We start from the raw sequence: 23,609 nt of genomic DNA, 5'->3' as shown, positions 1-23,609 counted from the left end.
TCTTACCTTTTTTTCATACTAATACATGTGAGTTTTATTATATTAAAGGCATTGAAGACTACCAAATTATCTCATAGGGGTATTGGAAGCTCATCTCAAACAATAGAAAACAACATTGAAGTTTTACCTTCTCCTATAAACCAAGATTTATATTATATAGTAAGTAATTCATTTGTGTTTTTTAAGTTATGTTTTATCTTGTGCTTGTATGAAGATTATTACATGTTTTATATGTAGTATTTTCTTTACATTTTCACATGTGCCTGTAGGAAGATTATAACATACTAAAGTTTTTGTCTAATCTAGATTCTCAACATGAGAGTGTTTTGGATAAATGATGAGATAAATATGAGAAGGTGAATTATAAAAACTTTTTCTCTCACTATTTATTTTTTTATAGCTATTTATAATTGTCATCTCATGTTTTGTCAAATAAATTATGGTGCAGGTTCAAATATTTTTATCTTGAAGAAATATTTTGTCACCACAAGTGGTCCTTCAAAGAATTCATATATATATATTGAAGAAATTTTTGTAAAACATAATTTTAGTGAAGACATATTGTAGTTTTATTATAAAAGTATGAAGGTAAAATATTTATGCATGAATTACTATCTTTTAATTTGTTTTTTTTTTGTGTGGATATTATTGAGATTTCTATATGTATAAATATACACCAATTATCACTAATTTATGTAGGAAATATATGCATATAAAAGCAATATGTATTCTAAATTTACATTTGATTATCTGTTGTTATATCATTTAGTGAAAGTTTTTTTAAGTAAAAATTATAAAGTAAATGAGTTTATGTGTGAGTAAATAACAATAATAATAATTGGGTTGCAGGTATTTCATATTTTCATTTTAAAAATAAATTTATTGTAATAGGGCCAAATAAAATAATATATTTACCAACAAATTGACTAATGATTTGGGACCTTAATAATAAGAAGAGAATAAAATTGCTGAAAAAAAAGAACCTTAAAAAAAAGGAGAAAAGTCTTCCACGTGTAGCTAAAAACAAAGAGGGTGTTTAACTCCGTAAGTAAAAAATTGTTTTTTGTTTTTAAAAACTAAAAATTATTTTTTGAAAACAAGTTGGGAGTATTTGACATTGTTTTCAGAAAATAATTTTTAAAGAAAAAGTTACAAAAAACAGAAATTTTGATAACAAAAAAAAAATTATTTTCTGTTGTTCTCAAATTTTTTTTGTCTATTTTTTTTTCTCACATCAATTTTTTAATTATTATTATCTAACATTATTTATTGTCACATCATTTTCTCTCTCATTAGTTTCTATCTCTTCACTTTCTCTCACATCACTTTCTATCTCCTTATTTTTTCTCTTATCACTTTCTCTCTCTTTACCTTTTCTCTCTTCACTTTCTCTTTTGTTATTTTCTCTCTTATCACTTTTTATATTTTATTTTCTCTTTCATCATTTTCTGTCTCCTTATTTTCTCTTGCATAATTTATTATGCCAATATTTACTATATCCTCACTTTCTCTCTCATCACTTAATATATCTCATTTTCTCTCTCTTCATTTCCTTTCTCTACTCACTTCTCTCTCTTCATTTTCTTTCTCATCACATTCTCTCTCATTTTTTCTTGCATCGATCAATTTCTTTCTTCTCAATTTCTATTTCTTCAAAAAAATTCTCCTTACTTTATCACTCCTTATTTTTCATCATTTTTTCTTTCAAATTATTTTATCTCATTATTTATTACAAACCTTTAAAAGATTTTTATCTTTGTAAATATATTTTTTAATTTTTTATTTAAGATTTAAAAATAAATAAAACTAAAAAATTATTTTTAGAAAACTCTAACCAAACACTTCTTATTATTTTTTGAAAACTATAAAAACTATTTTCTGTTCTCATTTCTAAGAACACAACTTTGAAAACATAAAACAAAGTCAAATGGACCCAAAATATCTGTAATAGAGTCTTCCATGTACACATAAAAACAAAATGTCTATAGTAGAGTTTGAAATTATGTCTGACCATAGCATCCCTCGTTTTGAGGGTTTTATATTAAAAAAAAGTTAAAATTACATTTAATATGAGTTTTTTAATAAAGTTTTAAAAAATATGGCTTTTTTTTACTAGTATTATTTTATGGCTTTTTAAAACTTTTATTCCATTCTCTGAGATTTTTTTCCCATATTTTTGTATAAAATCATTAATATGCCATAGTTAAATTTCTAATTATATTTATAAATGTAGAAGGGTAATTATGTAATTTCGTTTGTAGAAGGGTTATTATGTAATTTCCTAATTATTTATTTAAGTTATTATATTATGTGAAAAAAAATATCTTTTCAATTTTTTTATTATTTATTTTTAATTTAATTTTATATAAGTTAATATTTACTTTTCACTTTTTTACCTTTTTATTTTGTTTGATTTCACCAAAGGGTTTCGCCCTTTCTTCTTCTCCAACAGTTGTCGAACAACGTTGGCGATCGGTGGTCGTCGCAGGCGAACGGTGGTCGTTGAGCAGAGGTGTTTGGTGGTTTGCCATTTGTGTAAGGATGTGTTCCTATTCGTTTGTATTTCCATTTATTATGATTATATATCCTTCTGGTTTTCATCACCCACACACACAGTTACTTTATAATCTCTGAGTGCATATTAGAATGTCTCTACATATAACTTGCTTGCAAGAAAAGGGCCCGTGATAGGTCAAGATATTGTTTATGTGGTATTTTAGGTTTCAAAATTTAAGTGTTTTCTAACCTCTGATGGAAAAACTCATTGTGGGAAGCAGTTTCATGGTTTTCATCATGAGCCTTGTTACATATATCCTACACTTTGTCTCTCTCTTCTCTTCTCTATGGTGCCTTGTAGCAATACTCGTGTGTGTGTATATATATATTTATATCTCTCTCTTTCTCTCTCATAGGGTGGGTGGACAGTGTAGCAAGGCTCATAATGAAGATTCCCATGTTGTGTACTGTTAATGACCAGATTAGCTATGAGATCTGAGGGCTTTCTTTGGTTGATCTTAGTCTTTTCTTTTGAATATTCATGTTTGTTTATCCATGTTGTTTTATAATGCTACTTGTTAATAAGATATGTTATTGAAGATTTTTCTAATGACATCTAATGATTATCTTTATTATTAGTAAATAGAAGTTACTTTGCAGTAGGTTTTGGTTTTGTATTTGACCTCTACTATGTAGAAGTTAATCATTTTTTCAGCTATATTATATATGGCTCCTCAATCATTTATCTAAACTTTTTAATTCCTGATGACATTTTGTTGCAATGAGTTTTCAATTTGATCTTCCATCTTTCTGCTCCTACCATCATTGATACTCACAGTAAGCTACCAATGCCCTATCAATGTGTAATGTTGTGGTGCATATTTTGTATGCACATATCTGAACTCTTTTTAATTATTGTTGTTGGTGGTAATGATCTCCATCTTAAGGTGATTGCGGTGAATGTTTGTGGTGGTCGTTGTAGTGGCATTGGTGTTAAGCCATTTGGATGATGTGATTAAAAATTTTGCAGTAAGATCTGAGGGCTCTCATGTTGTTGTTTTCTTGTAGGTGTTTTTAAAAAAATATTATTCTCTTAGTTTCTACTTCAATTTATTGTAAACTAACCCTTGTATAAACTACCAGTCAATGTATGTTGGTTTTCTATCTATGTTACAGCATTCATATGAACTTTTATGATATTATTAGTGTTTTTTTTATTAAATGTGATTTTTGTATTTGTTTATTTATTTTAGCTAGAAAGGATAATGCATGAAAATTTTGGCAGTTTCTAGTAATTCCATTGATTTTTCATCATTTACCTTATTCCTTATTGTTGGTAACATCATGATATCATTTCTTTTTGTAATAGATGTTACTACTGATTTTTGTTTTTTGTTTTTCATTGTACTAAATTGTGTACTTTTGGAATATGGTTAACTTTGCTTGTGACATATTGACACTTTATCAGTTTATCTTAAAAATAATACAAATTGTTGTGCTTGTGACATATTGACATATTGAAACGTTGCATGATTATTGTGTGCTAGTATGTGATATTCTTTATTGTTGTGTTTGAGATTCAATTTGAAATTTGGTATCAATTGAACTGACCGAAGGATATTTATTTAGCTTTGCTAGTGTCAACTATTTTTGCTCTGAAAAAGGCTTTTTACAGATATGTTGCATTGCATGAATTATACCCTTGATTGGAGGTTTTAATTTCACTTTAATGATTGAGATTTTTCTGTGTTTTCTGTTTGTGTAGAAATGGTTCAAAAGGGAGGTGATGCTGGCTCTTCTAAGTCCTATGATCATGGTGGACCCTCATTAAAATTGCGACGTTCTTCTCGAAGTCCTGGGGGAGGATTGAAGCCCTGTGGACCTATGATTATCTATGAGACAAACAATCAGGTATTTTAGTTTTCTTATTTTCCTGGTTCAGTTTTGTTTTTTTTCTTAGTTGGGTGTTTAGTCATTTTATAGTGAACAAATTTTTATATGCTCAGTAACCAGTTTCTTTTTTTATTTATTATTATTGTGATTTATTTATATTTCTTTCTATTATAGGTAATTGGTTCGATTGAGGTTATTGATACTTTAATTATGTTGTTTAAATGTTAAGGTAACCGGTTTCTTTGATACATAATTTGTTCATTTTTTAGAGTGTCTGTTTTTTAATGATTATAAGTGATCATTTATTTGTGATTCTTTACTATTCTTGTTTCTATATTTGATATGTTTTTGGTTTGTATAGGTTGTATGCTTTTTTCATGTGTTGTGTAATTTTATAGGTAACTGGTTACTTGTAGGATGTAACTAGTTACCCTTCAAGTGTATACATTTTCAATTGTTGTTTAATGTTTAAGGTAACTGGTTACTTGTAAGATGTAATTGATTTTTTTTTTTTTTTTTGAGATTAGTTGTTTGTTCTGGTACATAATCATTTTTATTAGTTATTTTTAATGGTTCATGTTTTTGAGGAGGTTGCTCATTGTTTATGATTCTATGTTGGGGGCGAGGCATGAAAATTTGAGTTTACCTGTAATTGGAGCATTTGCTGTAATGCTTCCTCTTTTATTGGAGAAGATTGATTTTTATGATCGTCCTGACATAAATATTGATATTAGCCCTTATGATGTTGCTGAGAATGATGCTTTGCAATTGAGTATTGCTAGAGGCATTCCTTAACAAGTTGATTGGTGAGTTTTTTTTTTTTTTTTAAGTTTGTTTATCTTGTTTGTTTCTGGTTTTATTTTTATGTTCTTAGTTTTTTATGTGTTTGTAATATTGCAGTGACTGTGGGATTTTTACAACGTATTTTGCCAAGCAATTAATTATTTGAAAGGAAAATGAGATGTCAAAAGAAATTGATGCTCAGTTGCTTCGCCAAGACATTGCTGATAGCTTGTATTTTCAATGGAAGAAGAAGCAAGAAGATGGATATTTGACTAGCGATGAGTTTAGTGAAAAGCTTTTGGATAGGAAGCAGAAGAGGAGGAAGACTGCTACATAAGTTCACTTAAGACTACTACATATGTTATTTAGGAAGCTTTAGGAAAGGATATTAGACTTTTTTTATTTTGTCTATACTCAAGACCAGATCAGCTTTTGGAAAAGGATATTTGACTTTTGGAAATGATTATCAATAGTTAGTTTGATACTTGTATGTGTTAAATTGGTATTATTGTAAGACCTTGGTTACTTAAGAATATTATATATCTTTTGATCTTTTTTGTGTTATTTATTTGTATATATTTACTTAGTTTTTCAGGGATATTTTAATGGTAACCAGGTACTTTATTTGGTGTTTGTCTTATATACAAAAGTGTAGCTGGGTACTTTTGGTGCTTGATGTTTTTGCTATTTGTGATCATTTTTAGAGCAAAGTACCCAGTTTCTCTTGTTTGTTTTTTACTGTATTTCATGTTTAATAATTATATTTTATACATATTCTACTTTTAAAGAAATTGGGATATTTTAATGGTAACCATGTGCTTAGTTTGGTCTTCGTCTTTTATACAAGGGGTAACTGGTTACTTTTGGTGTTTGTTGATTTTGATTTTATTTTCTCTTTTTTGTGTGGCAAATGTTAGATCAAAGTACCTACTTTCTTGTTTTTTTTTTTTGTATTTCATGTTTAATAATTATATATAATAATATTCAACTTTTTTAAAGTAACTGTGATATACAAAGCAATTGAGATATAATAACCAGGACCCAGCTGGGTCATCATGTTATATACAAAGTGGTAACTGGTTACCTTACCCAGAATATTATGTTTAATTTTTAAAAAACATGTTTTCATGGTGTTGGTTACATAAATATTTGACAGACATAAAAAAAACCAACAATTTATTCTAAAAGGAATCTTATATGCTTTGTGTAATCATTCAATTTATTTGAATTTGTAACTGAGTTATTATAATACTCAATAACAATGTATGAATATGAAAGTCACTCATTTAATGAATGAAGCTATGATATGGTTGTTTTGCTGTAATATATCAAGCTATGACTTTTGTTTTTTCTGCTTGTTTGCCTTGTCAATTGGTGGATTCCTGTAAGTCTTCCTGTTATGTCTTGGTTGGCCACATTTACTATAGGTGATTATCACTTTTGGTTCTCCTCTTGATCTTATTCTTTTCTTTCTTGGTCTTCCTGCAGGAATTGTTGCCTTTGGAGGTAGCACCACTATGTCGAAGTGTTGTGGGAGATTCCATTCATCTTTATGGGGCAAAAGATGAACATTTTCTTCATACATTGCTTTCAAATTTTCTGTTTTGTAAAACTTCGCACAGTAATCATACACTCCCAAGTTTCTCTTTGCAATTACAGCTACTGCATGCCCACAAGGCATTTCATCTTCTTGAAACGCATTACATGTACATGTTCTATTGTGTATATTTACTGTGAAATTGGTTCTCTTTTCATCACGAACTTGATATTCTATTGGGTTGAAAGGCAAGACCTGAAAATAGTTTTTTCATGAATTAAAATAAAATAATAAACATTTATGTACAATTAACGTTGAAGGTATCATGTTCCCACTCTGTGTAGTTTATTGTTTTTTTTTTTTTTTTGCTGTTACACAAGGTAACTGGTTACCATTCACTGTCTAATAAAAGAATAGTAAGAATAAGTTTAGTTGCATACCTCATACTTTATTTTTGAAACAATGTCATGTCTCAACTCATTTTCTGTTGCTATAGACACTTTTGTGAATGTTCCATTTGCATTATTTGAATTGTTCCAAGCCCACTTTTGAACCAAACTTCTAAGACATTCAACCAAGATATCAATAGGGAGATTTCTTACAGCTTTTAGTGTAGCGTTGAGCGATTCTACGATGTTGGATGTCATCATGGTGTATTTTTTTGTTGGTGAGTATGATCTTGCCCAAGTTTCATACTTGGCTTTCTCTAAATAGGGTATAATGCGCCTGTTAATGTAGAGTCCAAGAACTTTACTTAGCTAGTTAGATAATAGTAGTAATAGTAATAGTTAGTAGTAGTTATAGTATGTTTATTACTGTGGATTTTGGTTCAAGCCGGGATTTAGTTGGAAACTTCTAGCAATAGTTATGGATTTTATAAGTTTAACCTATAGTTTAAGAATATTAATTATAACATGAGGTTTGATTAATATTGCTGGTTATTAATATGATGATTATTATAACCTATGGTTTAGATAGAGCCAATAGGATTATGACACTTGTCATTTGCATGATTATTAAGGAATCATTATTTTAATAAGGGAAATATAAGACTTAGTCTTCACCAGAATCTGTTAGGAGCATGATATTTATTTAGATATTGAGACTCACAATTTTATTTATTTGTGATTTAGATAATTAAATTGATTTTTCGTAACTTTAGGGTACTGTAACTTTCGACCTATTTTTTACCTAGTTATGTTATGAATTTCAAAAAATAGTATTTCTCAAAAGTTGTAGATAATTTAATTAGCTTTTTAACGGTATAAAGATATTCTAAATCGGAGTTCTAAAGCTCCAAATATGTTGATTTTACTGTAGGTTAGTTTAGAGTTACGGGATTTAGAAAGTTAGAAGACTTTTATTCCTTAGGATTTTATTTTAAATTTGAATTTAAATTTGGATTATAATTAGAAGATTTTTATTCCTTAGGATTCTATTTTAAATTTGGATTATAATTAGAAGATTTTTATTCCTAGAACTCTATAAATAGGACCTAGCACCAAGCATTTTTCATTCATTCATCAAGTTAAGTTCAAAGGCTGCAAGTTGCTAGGTTATTGTGAGAGTGTAAACAATTGGGTTGAGGATTATAAGCTTAATCATTTTTAAGCTTACCAAACACTTGGGAAGTAAGGTTTATAACACATTTCGGTTCAAGATTTAGATGGGTCATAAAGCATTCAAGGTATTCCAAAACTCTAGTTCATTTGGTATTATTTTCTTCAAGTTCTTATAGTTTTCTACTCAGCCCCTAACTTTATTCTTTATTCTTGGATAGGAAATCTAAGTTCTTGAACATAAGGTTTTTGGTAAGTATATTCTTAATGGTATAGTTCTTCCATTCTTTTCATCTCATTCTCTTTAGTATACTCACCCTTCCATTTATGGTTTTTAGGAGTGTTCCAAAGTCCCAAAACTGTTCTCATATCCCGGTATTTTTGGTAAGGAAAATAGGCTAGATCTTGTATGTTTGTATGATATGTTATGTTTTTATGTTATGCTCTGTTTAATATGTTATGATAAGTTTATATTTTTATATGTTATGTTATGATTTACCCTACCTCAAATATTAGACAGGGGACGTAGATGGGTTATCATACACTACATGTGATCTAGCCTACCTCAAATATTAGACAGGGGACGTAGATGGTTTATCACATGTCATAATGGCCTTTATTAGTATAGTCTTATATAGTATATGTTATGATATGTTTTTAGCATATGTTATGATATGATTTTATGTGTATGTTTATGTGGTTAGTAGTTTTTCCATGCTGGGCATTAGGCTCATTCCTTTATGTTTATATGTGCAGGAAAATAGTTATGACAGCGAAAAGATTCTTGGCAGCTTGAGGATGTGTATTGAGGCAGGATGGAATCGGTGGATTGCGCGTTCGATTCGAGGATGAAGTTTTTAAGTTTTTTAGTTATGATTTCTATGTATTATTTTTCCGCACTTAATTTTGTAACCAATTTATTTAAGTTATGTTTTGTTTTCAAAACAATGGGATCCCATATCCTAAATGAATTTTTATGTATTTAACCTTTACTTTACAGTTTTTAAATAAAGTTATGGTTATTTCATATGTACGTTTTCTTAAGATTAGTATAGTAGTCATTAATGGTCCAAAGTCTAGAATAGTTTGGTCGTTATAGTCAAGTCTATCAAGGCTTCTCATGTAGTGTTCACATTTTGTTTTTGTGTATGCTTTTGCTGCTGCAATGAAATTCATTTGTAGCTCTTCTCCATGGTTTCCATACTTGCTTTTCAAATTATTGAGCAAATGATGCATGCAAGCTCCATGGAACGCATTTGGGTACACTATATGTACTGCATTCTCTATGCTCTTGTGTTTGTCGGAAACAATAGCCAATCTTGTGAAGGTAACCAGTTGCTTTTATAAGATACTAAAAGAAATAACATGTATTTGTGTATTGGGCTTGGGTAACCATTTCCTTTTTATATGTAAACCATGTGATATAATTGAAGCTGCCATACCTTTGGGTTCTCCATATGTGTCTCTCAGTTTGGAGAATAACCAAAGCCAAGAGTTATCATTTTCTGAGTCTGCTATTCCAAAAGCCAAGACAAAAATGTTGTTGTTTGGATCTAATGTTGATGCTGAAAATAGGGTGCCGCCATGTGCATTTTTTAAGAAAGTTCCATCAACAACAATGATAGGCCTCAAGTATCTCCAACCTTTGATTGAGTTAGAGAAAGCTATGTACAGGTATTTGAATCTATCTTCATTGTCTGTGAGTAGATGTGTTACTGTTCCTGGATTTGCTTGCTTCAACATGTAAAGATACATTGGCAACTTTTGATATAAATCATCGGGGTTCCCTCTTACTAGAAGCAAAGCTTTTTCTCTTGATCTCCATGCTTTTGTGTATCCCATGTTTACTCCAAAGTCATCATTCATGTCATTCATGATGTCATTTAGAGTATACTTTCTTTTGATTGAGTTGTACTTATTCTTTATTAATTCCCCAATTATGATGCTTTTTGCTTGCCTATGATCCTCCATAACAATTTCAACAGAGCTAGTATGATTAGGAATGCATTTTCGTACCTTGAATAAATCTTGATTTCTGTATTTAGAAGCTCTCACAAACCAGCTGCATGTGTCATCTGCGCAGGTAACCAGGTACTCTCTCGGTTCTAATCTTTTTGTTTTGAACTGGAAGTTATGTAGCATTGCATGGTAGCTAAGAGCTTATTTGATTGTGTTCTTGTCCTTTTAAATTTTTCCTTGCTCTATTTTGTTCACTCTATAATCAGATATTACTATTTCAATTTCCTCTAATTTCTTTTTGAATTGTCTTCAATTATAAAATCAGCTACTTCTTCAGCAAGGTGAGGTATGTATGCCACATTGATTCCCTCATTTGTTGTGCTTGGTATTCCTTCTTCAAGTAACATATGTTCATTGATGGAAGCTTTGTTTGCTTGCATTAATAATGTTCCCACCTCCATTTCTTGTGCTGTAGCTTTCTGATTTGATAGTTGAAGAAGATTATTTTCATCACTTGATTCTTGAACTATATTCACACACAATGGTAAGTCTGTTATTTTTTTCAGCAACTTTTTTCTTTATTTCCATGTAGAACAACACTGAATTGTCTGATTCAATCTTCATTGGTGGTGTTCCTTTGGCTACTTGATAATAAACTTCAATGCTTGCTCTTGTTTCCTTTATCTCCTGTTTTACCAAATTCACCAAGTTGTCAGGAAAACAATTTGGTGGAATCAATATTCCAATCATTGTGTACCCTTCGTACTCGTTTTTTTCATTCCACTTGCCTCCAAATTGAACCAAAGAAGTAATATTTCTCATACCTGTAATATTTTGTAAATTTTTAAGTAGTTAATTGGGTGTAACTGGTGAAGGTAACTGGTTACTTTAGTCTGCAATTACATACGTCACTAAAAAACTTAATTGGAAAAAATGACAGTTTTTCAAGGTAACTGGTTACTTTGTTGTTACTGAATGTTTTGACAATTAGAATTCAGACCAATATCAAATGTTTTTTTTTTATCGCAAAGACAAAGTTGAATCTAAAATAATCATAGTTATTGTTTTTTTGTATATTTTTTGTCAATCAATGTAACCATATTAGTAGGTTTAATTATTTTTTTCAAATTTCAAATTACTTATTATGTTTTTTTTTTTAAATAGACATCATGAACTTCATGATTATCATTATAATCTGTAAAATAACTATGAGAAAAATATGAAATTAATGGTTCTATATTATGTAGAAGAATTATGAATTTAATAGATTTTAAGTTGAAGAAAATGAGATTAAAATAGTATTTGACAGAGCAAGATTTTACAAACCTGGTTTTCTTGGATGCTTTGGACGATGGAGAAGGATGTCGCCAGAGATGGACGTCGCTGGAGAAGCAGATCCGACTGTAGGAATGCGATAGTTTCAGGTGGCTGGAGGTTCGGGTGTGTGGCTGGAGTTGATTTTGATTGGATCTTGAGGATCTCTTCAAGGAGTTGCCGGAGATGAGTGTTCTTGCTGAAAAAAAAAATTATGTTGGAGATGTTTTTGATCGAGTCAAAATTTCAGCATTGTAGTATTTGCAACTTTAATTACAATACTACCCTCCTTAATGGCTGATTTGTTTGTTTATTTATTTTTTTAATATGGGATAACTTTTCTTATATTATGATTTTTTTTAGTTAATTTTTTTCATACAATATAAGTAAAGTTTAATTACCATATTTTTTCACATTAATAGCTAAAAAGTCATATTTATAAAAAATTCTCTAAAAAAAAAGTGGTGTAGAGGATGGATCTAATTGGACTGTGTTTTAGTAGGCTCAATGATTTGGAGCTCAACTGGGCCTAAGACCACGTCTAGCTGGAGCATCAGGGATGGACTGACTGTATCGCGAGTAAACCAGAAAATTAATTTTCAATTTTTTTAATTTTTATAATTCCATGAAAAATCCTTAGGACAGCGACACCGTACAACGACCCACTGAATCGGCTCCATGAAACCCACTCGCAAACCCTAATTCCCAATTTCCAATTCTTGATCTTCCCCAATTTTCATTGCGTGAAATGCTAAGATAGTGTGTATGTGCAATTCTCTGCAACTGTTTTCTCCAATTTAATCTCCTCGTTCAGTTTCTTAATGCATAATCTTAATGCTTAAAAATAGAGCTGTAAATGTATGCATGTAAGAATTGAAGAATAATTCTATGTTAAAGAAGAATTACTGACTTAGCAGCTCTGCAATTATTTAAAAGTGCCAAGGAAAAACTTAGCTCAAGTCAAGCCCCATATAACACATATCAGGGATTGAATAATAGGAGGAAGATTGCAGGGTTCTACTTGACAAAACATGTGTGATTTAGTGCACATTTAGGCTCCACACATTTCAGTTCCATTTTCATTATTTTTCTTTGTTTGAATTATAATATAATGTATATTCGAGGAAAGACTATTCCAACATATGACAAAAAAAAAATTAAATATTTTTTTATTAATTTTAAACCAAATTCCATTTCGATTTTTATTCCTTTCCCATTCTCTTGTTTTGTTTTCATTATTAAAATAGTTATTGGATTGGAACTCTTGGGAGTGGGTGCTCACTTTTACGTGGTATGTGCCTAAGTGGCTCAACCCTAGTTATTGGGCTTCGTGTTTAAAAATTCGGGTGTGTTTGAAACCCATTATATAATTGAAATTGAGTATAATTTAAAGGAATTACTCGATTTGATATGTTTGTTTGATGATGTAATTATACCATTGCTATATAGTTGAATGTAATTGAGGGGTTCTAATTGTCCTTTTCAATTCTCATAGCCTCCATGAGAATTTGATATAATTACTAAATGTTATCATTTTTAATAGAATTTATTACCCAATATTTTTTTATGGTGCGTTTGAAAAGTCATCTTGTAATTGAAATTTTGTGTAATTTTGCGTAATTATTCAATTTAGCATGTTTGTCTGTTCATGTAATTCTACAACTTTTATGTAATTAGATGTAATTGAGGGACTCTACAATTCTCATGACCCCATTAGAATTAAATGTAATTACTAAAAACTATCAATTTTAAATAGTATTTATTACATGATACTATTTTTCTGTGTAATTACTAAGTATTTTGTCAAACATGACAATTATAATTCATTAGTAAATACTCATTGGCATCCAAACACATATTGTATTTTAAAATATAGTGTAATTACTCACATATATAATTACTATCTTAGTAATTAAACGGTCTAGTAATTACACCGTTGTTTCTAAACATGCTCTAACTATTTTGTCAAATATGATACTATGAATATAAGTAATTACCATTTGACATTCAAACACATTATATTTTAAAGAGAGAATTTACTCATTTGATATCCTGTATTTTTGCAAAGTATTGTTTTGGTACCCTCTTTTTTCAATAATGCTAATATGATACCTTGTATTTTAAAATCATACATATTTGATACCCTAGACTAAGATTTGATAAATAAAATTTTATCAATATGACAAAATTGTCATCAGTTTTATGTAATTACATTTGAATTTGGAACTCATATAATTAAAAACAGTTTGATTAAATTAATAAAATTTTATCAGTTAAATTTAAATTTAGGGTACCAAATATATACAATTTCAAAATATAAAGCACCAAATATATATGATTTAAAAATATTAGGTACCAAATAAGCATTATTGTGAATAAAAGATACCAAAATGATATTTTACAAAACATAATGTATCAAATGATTAACTAACCTTTTAAAGATAGTATAATTATTATGATATGTAATTATTAATGTATTAATTACACACCTTAGTAATTACACGGTTAGTTTCAAAAACACTCATATTGTATTTTAAAAATAGTATAATTACTAGGATATATAATTATTAAGATAGTAATTACATAGCTTATTAATTACACAATTGCTTTCAAATACACTCTTAGAAACTCGTGGGAGAGGCCCTGAGTAGATTGATTAGATAAAAGAAAAAATTGTAGGTTCGAAAGCAAAGCAAACCAACTTCACATATACACATAACACAAACACTAATATGAAAACATCAAAATAATTTATTAAAAAAAATACTAAAAATAGGAAATCAAACTCATGATTCGTGAAGAAAGGAAGGTTCATCAAATCTTCATCATTTTAAACAACTGAAACAGTGTATTAACTTGCTCCAATTGGATATCAGTAAAAAACAATGATGATATAAATTAAAATATATATATATACTTGAACAACGTATAATTCATGTTTGGTTAGTTTTATTTATTAAATCTATTAATTATATTTATTAAATTTATATTATTATCATATAAATTTTAAATAAATAAATTACATTATATATAAAAGAATGACATAAATATGTTAAATGAAAAATTAAACTGAAACATTGTTTATAATTTTTTTTAAATATATAAATATAATATGATAACATTTTTAAGCATTAATGATAATTTTTTTAATAAAAATAAAAATTATGTATTATATATTATTATTATAATAATATTTTATAATATTTAATTTATATTAATATAAGTATTAAATGTCTGATTTTGTATTAAGTATTATTATAATAATATTTTATAATATTTGAATTCATATTAATATAATTAGTAAAAAATTAGGATTATATATTATTATCATAATAAAATTTTATAACATTTAAATTTATATTAATATAGTTATTAAATATCTAGTCTTGTATTATCTATTATTATAATAATGATATTTAATAACATTTGAATTTAAATTTATATTAATATAATTATTATATATGTAGTTTTATATTAAATATTATAATAATGATATATTTTATAATATTTGAATTTATATCTATACGCCCTGGTTTTCCCACGGGCTGATTAGCAGGTCGAGCCTCGGACTAATCAAGGTTAGTTCGTAAACTTCCCCAGGTCGGAGATCCTGTTTTCCAGGTCGTACCCCCTTAGCTCGAGGTATCCTCAAGAACTCGCCAAGGCTGCCCAAGATTGGGGGAAGGAATCCTTGAGGCCGAAGGTTGGGTCAGGGAAGCAGCTCGTGGCACGAGCTGCTCCTCCTAAGATCTCTGACCCTTTGTAAAGCCAACACACGCAAGATAAACGTGCCTATATCTGACATCACGTGTCCGATATCTCCCTGACTTCTCGGACACGCAGCAGGAACGTGCGTATTCAGACACCCACGGCTGGGTTGGGCCGTGCGGCCCATTATCTCCTTATCTATCGATTTGACCATACTCATGTGTCAGGTTTAGAAATTAATCATGAATGTCACAGAGTTGATATGACAAATAAGAAGGTCACGGGATGACCTCCTTACCAACTTCCAGGTGCCTTCTCCTATAAATATGGAGACCCTGGGAGTTGATAAGGGTTGGAAAAAATAGTCTCGGAAGAGATACACACTTTGTAACCAAAAATCCAGAATATATCAATAATATTGACTAGTGGAGTAGAAGGATTTTAACCTTTGAACTACTTAAAAACGTGTCTTGAGTCACCTAGTTCATTCTCTAAGATTTCATCTGTGACGGTTCTACTTTCAGCACTAGTCCCTTTCTCTTCTTCTCTTAATTACCTGTTGGCGAAGAACCGCGTCAACAATATCAATATAATTAATAAATATCTATTTTTAGTTAGTTTTAAAGGTATATTCTGTTAAATATTAACCGTTTAAACTAATAATTTCCGTTATCTACACACTTTTTATATAGAATATATATATATATATAATACGATAAATTTTTTAAACATAAATGATAATTTTTTGAGTAAAAATTAAGATTATGTATTATATATTATTATAATGATATTTTATAATATTTAAATTTATATTAATATAAGTATTAAATATTGAATGAAATATTATTATAATAATATTTGAATTCATATTAATATAATTAGTAAAAAATTAAGATTATATATTATTATCATAATAATATTTAAATTTATATTAACATAATTATTAAATATCTAGTCTTGTATTATATATTAATATAATAATGAAATTTTATAACATTTGAATTTGAATTTATATTAATATATTTATTATACATGTAGTTTTATATTAAATATTAATATAATAATGATATTTTATAAGATTTGAATTTATATTAATATAATTAATAAATATTTATTTTTAATTAATTTTAAAATTATATTACATTAAATATTTAGAATATTCTGTTAAAATTAACAATAACTTAAAAATAAAAATTTACGTTATCTATATTATCTACACATTTTTTATAAACAACAGACACCAAGAATATCACCATATATAGCATTCAGTCCGACTCCAAAGGCAAAGATCACTAGGACAAGATGGAGTTAAGCAACATAGCTAAGTATTAGGGTGACCTCCAAATGAAAATGAAAATAAAAATTAAAATTTATATTGTATTTTCTCATAATTATTCCTAATATATATGTTTACAAATTGTACTTTTGGCCCTCATCAAAATAAATTTTGTCCTTTGGCCCCCTAAGATACATTCCAACCAGCATCAGTCGACTTTAGTAAATTACATTTTTTAATTTTCCATATAAATATTATAACTGAAAGAGAAAAAGTACCCATCAACCAAATTAAAGGTTGGTAAAAATGTTATCAAATAACCAATTTTTTTTTCCAAAAAATAAACAATTGTATAAGGTTACCCAATAATAATGAGATAACTAAACTTGTCCAAACACCACAAAACGAAATTTAGAGGAAAGAAAAAACAAGATTTTGGAATCTACAAGAACAAATTGACCAAAGTTAGAAGGAAAAAAATGAAATACAATGAGAACAAAATCTGATCCAAACACCAATTACATAAAAACAACATTTTTAAGTAAAAGAAACCATCAATTACCAATGACGAAGCAGAAACTTGATCGAAAAGAAAGTAAAATTCATAATCTACATGAAAATAGATTAGAACCAGAGAATGAATCTCTAAAGTTTGGGTCTAGAAGAGAGATGCATTGATTCACATTAGATGATGTTAGCCAAATAAAATACTGAGATTCTTTCCCAAATCCAAAATAAAAAATGACAGAAGGGAAATGAAAAATTGTTAGAAATTTTGGTTAATTATCATTTAACAATTTATTATTTTTGAATTATAAGTACCAAAAAATGAAAATTGATCATTAACCGTTAACCATTCAAAATTTTAGACTATCTGAACATCCAATTTAAAAATTAATTTTTTAGTTTTAATAATTTATAATTCTGACAAAAAATTTATAAATCAATATTATATATATATAAATAAAATCATCTTAAAATAAATTTTTTATTGGGTTGATTTGATTGTTGAGTTTCATTTAATTTAGTCACTAATTATCCAATATTTGTTTGGTTACTGAGAAAGTTGATGAATGTAAAAGAGTTGTACCTCTTCTTCATTAGATAACCAAATCCTTTCTGGGTTAAACTTAGCCCGAAAGTATTTGAGCTAAAAAACAAAAAAACTGTTTTTAGAGAAAAATTCAGAAAACAACTTAAGTGTGTTTTCAAAATTCTCAGAAAACAAACAAAGAGCAAATGAGAGAACAACAATGGAGTTCTTCCCTACGAAGTGCTTTGGCTCCAATGGTTCTACACTGATCTCAGCCTCAACATCTCCATTCTCTTGAGCATTTCACTCAATCAAGGTTTATCTATATCTTTCTCTTATCTCTCTCTTTTTGTGCCTTAGAAAAAAGATTCAAATCTGAGATAGAATCTTTGAATTTCTTCTATGAATGATTTTCCAGCTTCTACTGGTTGATTTATGTTCCATGACCATTTCATTACTCTCAATTTCAATATAGCTTAGTTTAGCTTAATAGCCGATTATCTCATTTCTTTTTAGAGTCTTTTTTTGTTTTTTTGTATATTTAGTATAAGTTTTGTTCTTGTCTAATGATTTGACAGCTTATGTGCATTAATCTTTGATTAATTTTTCTTGGCTTGTTGTAAAGTTAGATGATTCACATTATAGTTGAGAGAGTTTTGGCCTCTGCCCACCATATGTTTGTAATAATGCTCTAATGAGGGAAAACAGGGTATAAGATGTTAGGTTCATTTTTCTTTGTAATAGCAAAATCATTGCTGGTTATGCTCAGAACAATTTTCATGTGAGGGTCTTAGAATTGAGTAGAAGGCACAAATGGAAGGAGTGGTCATTGATTCAATGATGATTGAAAGTATTTTGCTGGCATGTAAAGGGTTGAAAAATATTTACTTGGTAAAAGAAACTCATAGTTATATTATGAGAAGAGGATTATATGATCAAGTACTTCAAAGTGCAATTGTCAATGTCTATGGAGAGTGTGGCGCGCTACATAGAGTATGCAAATCGAATGTTTGAATTGATAGAATCGAAAGATATTGTGTCTTGCACAAGCATGCTATCTTATGTTCATAATGGGCTTGCAAACGAGGCATTTGAACTTTTAGAGATGATGAAAGGAGTCAAGGTTGAACTTGATACGATAGCACTAGTGAGCATATCCACTAGTTTGTCTACCTTAAATAAAGGAAAAGAAATCTATCACTTTTTTATTAGAAAGGGTTTTTTCCGTAAGGACCTGTTGCTCCCTCATTAGCAAAAGACATACATGTGTATGACTGCCTCGTGAAAAAGAAAACCAGTTATTTTTTGGGTTTTGGAAGTTTATGTGTTTGATAATTTGTTTTGTATATTGTGGATACTCTTACACGACATGATACAAGATAATGTCCTCCGCAATATGATTATGTTTAATCATTATTTTTGGGTCTGGTTAGTAGTTTGTACTTTTATTTATTTATATGTATTTATGAAGAAGAAAAATAAGCTTGTAACTGGGTCATGCATAATTCAGATGTGTGCTAGATTTGAAAGAGTGCTTTGGCAAAATGACCATAATGAAAACTTTTATTAGCAAAATGATTTTTCAAATATTTTTATTAGCAAAATGACCACCTTTTAAACTTAACTTAATAATTAATTTAATAAATATAATTAACATTAAATTAATTTTTCTTTATCATTTAAAGAAAAAAAAACAGGGAGTAAAACCCTAGGGCAAAAGACCATGACCTCTCTTGAAGGTCTTCCTCTCCACATTTTTTGACGTTTTCTTTATCTTCATTGAGTTCTTCTCTTCATTTCCATTACAATACTCAAGTCTTTCTTCTTCAATGATATTCATATTCACTTTTGACTTAAGAAAATCAAGAAACCATTAAAGAAGAAGTGAAAATTCCATCCAAGAATTGTAAAGGTTAGTAATTGACTATAATCTCACGTTTAACGATCGAGTATTTGTTATTTACAATTATATAACAATATGAAGCATAAATTTAGGTTTTTCTAAGAAAAAAATAAAAATCTAGTGTGAAAATAACCTCAGTTTGAGGTTGAAGACGACCTGTAATATGCGACCATATGCGATCAAAGGCAACCCTTTGGTCGCACATGGTCGCTTAGTGTAAATGGAAAACTATACTATGCGACCATGTGCGACCATGTAGGTCGCACATGGTCGCTCAGTGTAATCGAAAAACTATACTAAACGACCATATGCGACCTTAGTGTAATTTTCAGATTCATACATGTGGTATTCTTATTTTACACTTGTTAATTTAAATATTTAACTTTATGGCAGGTATGGATCACATCTTTATATGCATGGACTATAATGGTGAGCGGAAGATTACAAGTAATCGTATTTGGGAATGGTTTGGTACTGGTTGCAACAAGGGATTTGTGGTTGACCGGAGTATCAAGTTTCATCAACTAGTGAATAAAGTCTATGAAAAAGTAGGTGTTGATCGAAATTTATATGAAATTGAAATAACTCATAAGGTGGCTAGTGAAACATTCAACAAGATGGCAACAAGTAAGATTTGTGGTGATTCTGATGTAGAGGATCTGTTGAAGGAGTTGTACAAAGCTAAAGAAGTGATTCCTTTGTATGTGTGCATCTAAAAGAATAATGATAAAGGAAAGATGAAGCTTGTCAATGATGGTGATGGTGATGGATTCACTGGTGATGATGTTGAATTTGGTTGTGATGATGATGTTTTTGACAATGGAAGCTTTTACGATAACTATTTTGGGTGTCATGTAATAGATCAATTTCCAAATGATCCAAGCTATGTCCCGAGTGAAGATATAGCGCAGAGTGGTGAAGACATCATTGGTTCCAATCCCACACCAGATGATATAGTACATGAGGGAGGTAACAATGTACTCGAGGAATGTGATAAAGTAGTTCAAGAAAGTAATGATGTAATTGGGAATGACAATATAGTCGGGGGAAGTCAGATTATCCCTTATCAACATTTTAATACATTTATGGGAAATTTTGCACAATTTAATAGAGAAGCAAGTGAAAATAGTTGCAGACATGATGGATCTGATTTTAAAGTGGGTCAACACTTTGTGAGTAAGGATGATTTGAGTTATTATCTTAGCATCATCGCCATTAATGGAGATTTGAAATGCGAACAACCAAATCAACCAAGTCTGTAAAGGAGGTTCGTTGTATTAATGAAAATTGCTCATGGAGAGTCCGTGCTACAAAGATGAAAGATTCACATTTCTTTGTCATTTGACAATACTATGGTCTTCACAGTTGCTCATTAATGAACCGAAATGCCAATCATAGACAAGCATCCAGTCGTGTTATTGGTTCTCGTGTACAGGGACACTTTAAGAATATTAAAGACCCACTCAACCCAAGAAGCCTCGCAGGATTCATGCGTGAGGAAATGAAAGTTCAAGTTGGAAAGGAAAACAATGGGGTCAAAATTTGATTAGAGGAACGGTCAAAGAAAATTTTTCCTTGCTCCCTTCGTATTGTCACATGTTGAAGCGGGCAAATCCAGGTACAGTTACCCACATTGAACTTGATTCAGAATATAAGTTCAAGTACTTTTTTATGGCTTTAGGTGTGGCCATAAGAGGGTTCACTTACATGAGGAAAGTAATTGGTATTGATGCGACTTGGATCAAAACTAAGCATAAGGGTGTGTTATTAGTAGCAACTACACAAGATAGTGAATATCATACTTACCCCATTGCATGAGGTTTGGTTGACAGTGAGAATAACGCTTCATGGACATGGTTCTTAGAGAAGTTGAAGGAGTTGATACCTGATAGCTCAGACTTATGTTTTATTTCTGATAGACATCAAAGTATCAAACATGCAGTACGTCATGTTTATGTTATGGCTTCTCATGGGGCATGTTATTGGCATGTAAAACAGAATATAAAACACCGTTTCAAAAGTGCTGCAGGGACTAAATTGTATAAGAAAGCTGCAATAACGTACCGTATCGAAGAGTTTAATAAACACTTCGACCAACTTCGCAAAATATATCCACATGTCGCTAAGTATCTTGAGAATGATGTCAAGTTTAGAAAGTGGTCTAGAGCACATTTTGGTGGTAATCGATATGAAGTCATGACCACTAACATAGTTGAGTTAGTGAACAATTTGATGCGAAAGGCAAGAGAGTACTCTATTATTGCTATGACCGATTTTATCATAAGCACGATGGGACAATGGTTCCTTGAACGTCGACGGGAAGCATATGCAGTGACAACTCCATTGACACCGAGGAGGGAAGAAATATTACATAAAAGATGGGATGAAGTCGGTTCATTGATAACTCTCCAGTTAAACGAGAATGACTACAATGTGATGTTTGGAGAACTCGATGCAATAGTAAATTTAAGGTCAAAGAGTTGCACGTGCAAAGTTTTCGATATTGAGAACCTTCCATGTATCCATGCAATAGCAGCAGCAGGAAAGGTGATGGACCCAAAACGGGTATGTTTTAAAAATTTATACTCGCAAGCGCACGAATCGTATTTATAGAATAGTGTTCGTGTAAGCACGAGATCGAACCCAAAGGAGTTGTCTAAAATTGAAAAGGAAACTATTTTAAACCAAAATTAATAAATTCTAACCTAGTCCAAAGATTGATGGGATTTTTGTATAATAAAAATAAAATAAAAGATAATAATAAAGAAATTAAAGACAATATATATAACATAAATTAAAAGTGGAAATGAAGATAGTAAAATAAAGATTATTAAGATAATAGAATCCACAAAATATAAATTCAATAATATTTATAAATACATTTATCCCCAAGTTTTAGTGATAGTTAAAATAAATCAAACTATCATTTTCAAAATAGATTTATAATTTTAAGTACAAATTAATTCTAAAAAGATAGGATATTTCTTCACTTTTCAAAGTTATAATTTCAAAGCATTTAGTGTAAATCAATCTAATGAGATAACAAATAAATCAATGAACATTATTTATAAGGCAAAACATAATATTTTTGTTCTAAGCATGGATGTGTACAATTTAATGACACATCTTACACAAAGAATATTATGTATTTGCACTAATGAAGAACAAAGTTTAAATATGTGCTAACAATCCAAAATACATGATATTTAAGATGAAAGAAGATATTTGAAGAAGAAAATTCCATAAACTTTGTTGCACAAAATGGGAAATCAACATACAAAATAAATACTATCTAGTTACATATTGTTTCATCATCACCTTAATAATCTTAAAAAGATTAGAAACACATAACTAGAATAACAAATACACACTAAAAATTACAAACATAAATAGGAAAATTTGGAGGAGAAACCCCAAATTTTTCCTCCAAAAATACATAGAAAAAAATAAAAAGAAGAAGAAGATGAAGAAAGTTGAGAGGTTTTGAATGTGTAGAAACTTTGTGTAGAGTAACCTCCCCCTCAAAAATGGACACCAAATTCTCTTATTTATAGCCAAAAAAGTGGTATTAAAATAATCAATTTAAATTAATTAAATTGATTAAATTAAATTAATTAATTATAATATGGCAAATAGGGATAAATTATAGGGTGTAATTATGATGTTTTGGGGTAAAATGTGTAAAAAGTGGGGTAAAAATGTTGACATTTTTGACAAAGGGACAAGGGGACAAAATGCATTTTTGTTGGGCTCAATAAGTGTGAAGAAAAAAAGTGAAGGTGGCTGCTTTGAGGCTCATGGCAGGCGTTGGCCTTGGGTGTAGTGTGCTGGTACATCAAGTGGGCTGGAGGATGGCAGGCGTGGGCTTGGGCATGGCAGCTTGCTGAAGGAATTTCATGGGCCTGGTGGAATTGGGCCAAGATGGATTTGTAGGCTTTGTTGATGAGGCAAATGGTGAAGGATGGTTGAGTCAGGGGGGAGTAACGTGGAATGGTGGAGGAGCATTGATGCTTGAAGCAAGGGGAAGGTGGGCCTAGGAGATGGGCCTGGCGTGAAGGAGCTGCCTTTGGTGGAATGGCCAGGCAGGCGGGCCTGGGCTTCTTGGGCCTTGCTGATGTGCTTCAAAAATGCCACTTTCCACTTCTTTT

The 23,609-nt window shown here is 29.8% G+C and overlaps 3 protein-coding genes across 3 annotated transcripts; 2 read left to right on the top strand and 1 right to left on the bottom strand.

Annotated features, from left to right (window-relative positions):
- Positions 1-6,505: 6,505 nt before the first annotated feature.
- LOC133784876 (uncharacterized) lies at positions 6,506-7,359 on the bottom strand. Its single transcript, XM_062224148.1, has 2 exons — positions 7,150-7,359; positions 6,506-6,964 (listed from the first exon to the last, which is right to left on the bottom strand). The coding sequence occupies exons 1-2, from the start codon at positions 7,357-7,359 to the stop codon at positions 6,506-6,508; spliced, it is 669 nt and encodes a 222-aa protein (XP_062080132.1).
- A 10,211-nt stretch (positions 7,360-17,570) lies between these two features.
- On the top strand, positions 17,571-21,355 carry LOC133781944 (uncharacterized). Its single transcript, XM_062221057.1, has 2 exons — positions 17,571-17,874; positions 19,855-21,355. Exon 2 carries the CDS (start codon positions 20,199-20,201, stop codon positions 20,721-20,723), a length of 525 nt encoding a protein of 174 aa, XP_062077041.1. The 5' UTR covers positions 17,571-17,874; positions 19,855-20,198; the 3' UTR covers positions 20,724-21,355.
- Positions 21,058-23,394, top strand: LOC133784875 (uncharacterized). The gene is made up of 3 exons (XM_062224147.1): positions 21,058-21,220; positions 21,326-22,026; positions 23,266-23,394. The coding sequence occupies exons 1-3, from the start codon at positions 21,058-21,060 to the stop codon at positions 23,392-23,394; spliced, it is 993 nt and encodes a 330-aa protein (XP_062080131.1).
- The last annotated feature ends 215 nt before the right edge of the window (positions 23,395-23,609 follow it).

The sequence above is a fragment of the Humulus lupulus genome, chromosome 6, assembly GCF_963169125.1.
Source record: "Humulus lupulus chromosome 6, drHumLupu1.1, whole genome shotgun sequence".
NCBI classification, from domain to species: domain Eukaryota; kingdom Viridiplantae; phylum Streptophyta; class Magnoliopsida; order Rosales; family Cannabaceae; genus Humulus; species Humulus lupulus.
Note: the sequence above shows the minus strand (reverse complement) of the source record. Positions and strands in the feature narration are given on the sequence as shown.

Coding starts and splice junctions, on each gene's coding strand:
- LOC133784876 (XM_062224148.1), bottom strand. CDS start 7,359: ATGATGACATCCAACATCGTAGAATCGCTCAACGCTACACTAAAAGCT. Junction 6,965..7,149: donor TTTCAAAAATAAAGTATGAG/GTATGCAACTAA, acceptor AACTATTTTCAG/GTCTTGCCTTTCAACCCAAT.
- LOC133781944 (XM_062221057.1), top strand. CDS start 20,199: ATGAAGCTTGTCAATGATGGTGATGGTGATGGATTCACTGGTGATGAT.
- LOC133784875 (XM_062224147.1), top strand. CDS start 21,058: ATGTTGAAGCGGGCAAATCCAGGTACAGTTACCCACATTGAACTTGAT. Junction 21,221..21,325: donor GATCAAAACTAAGCATAAGG/GTGTGTTATTAG, acceptor CATGGTTCTTAG/AGAAGTTGAAGGAGTTGATA. Junction 22,027..23,265: donor AGGTGATGGACCCAAAACGG/GTATGTTTTAAA, acceptor GGCTCATGGCAG/GCGTTGGCCTTGGGTGTAGT.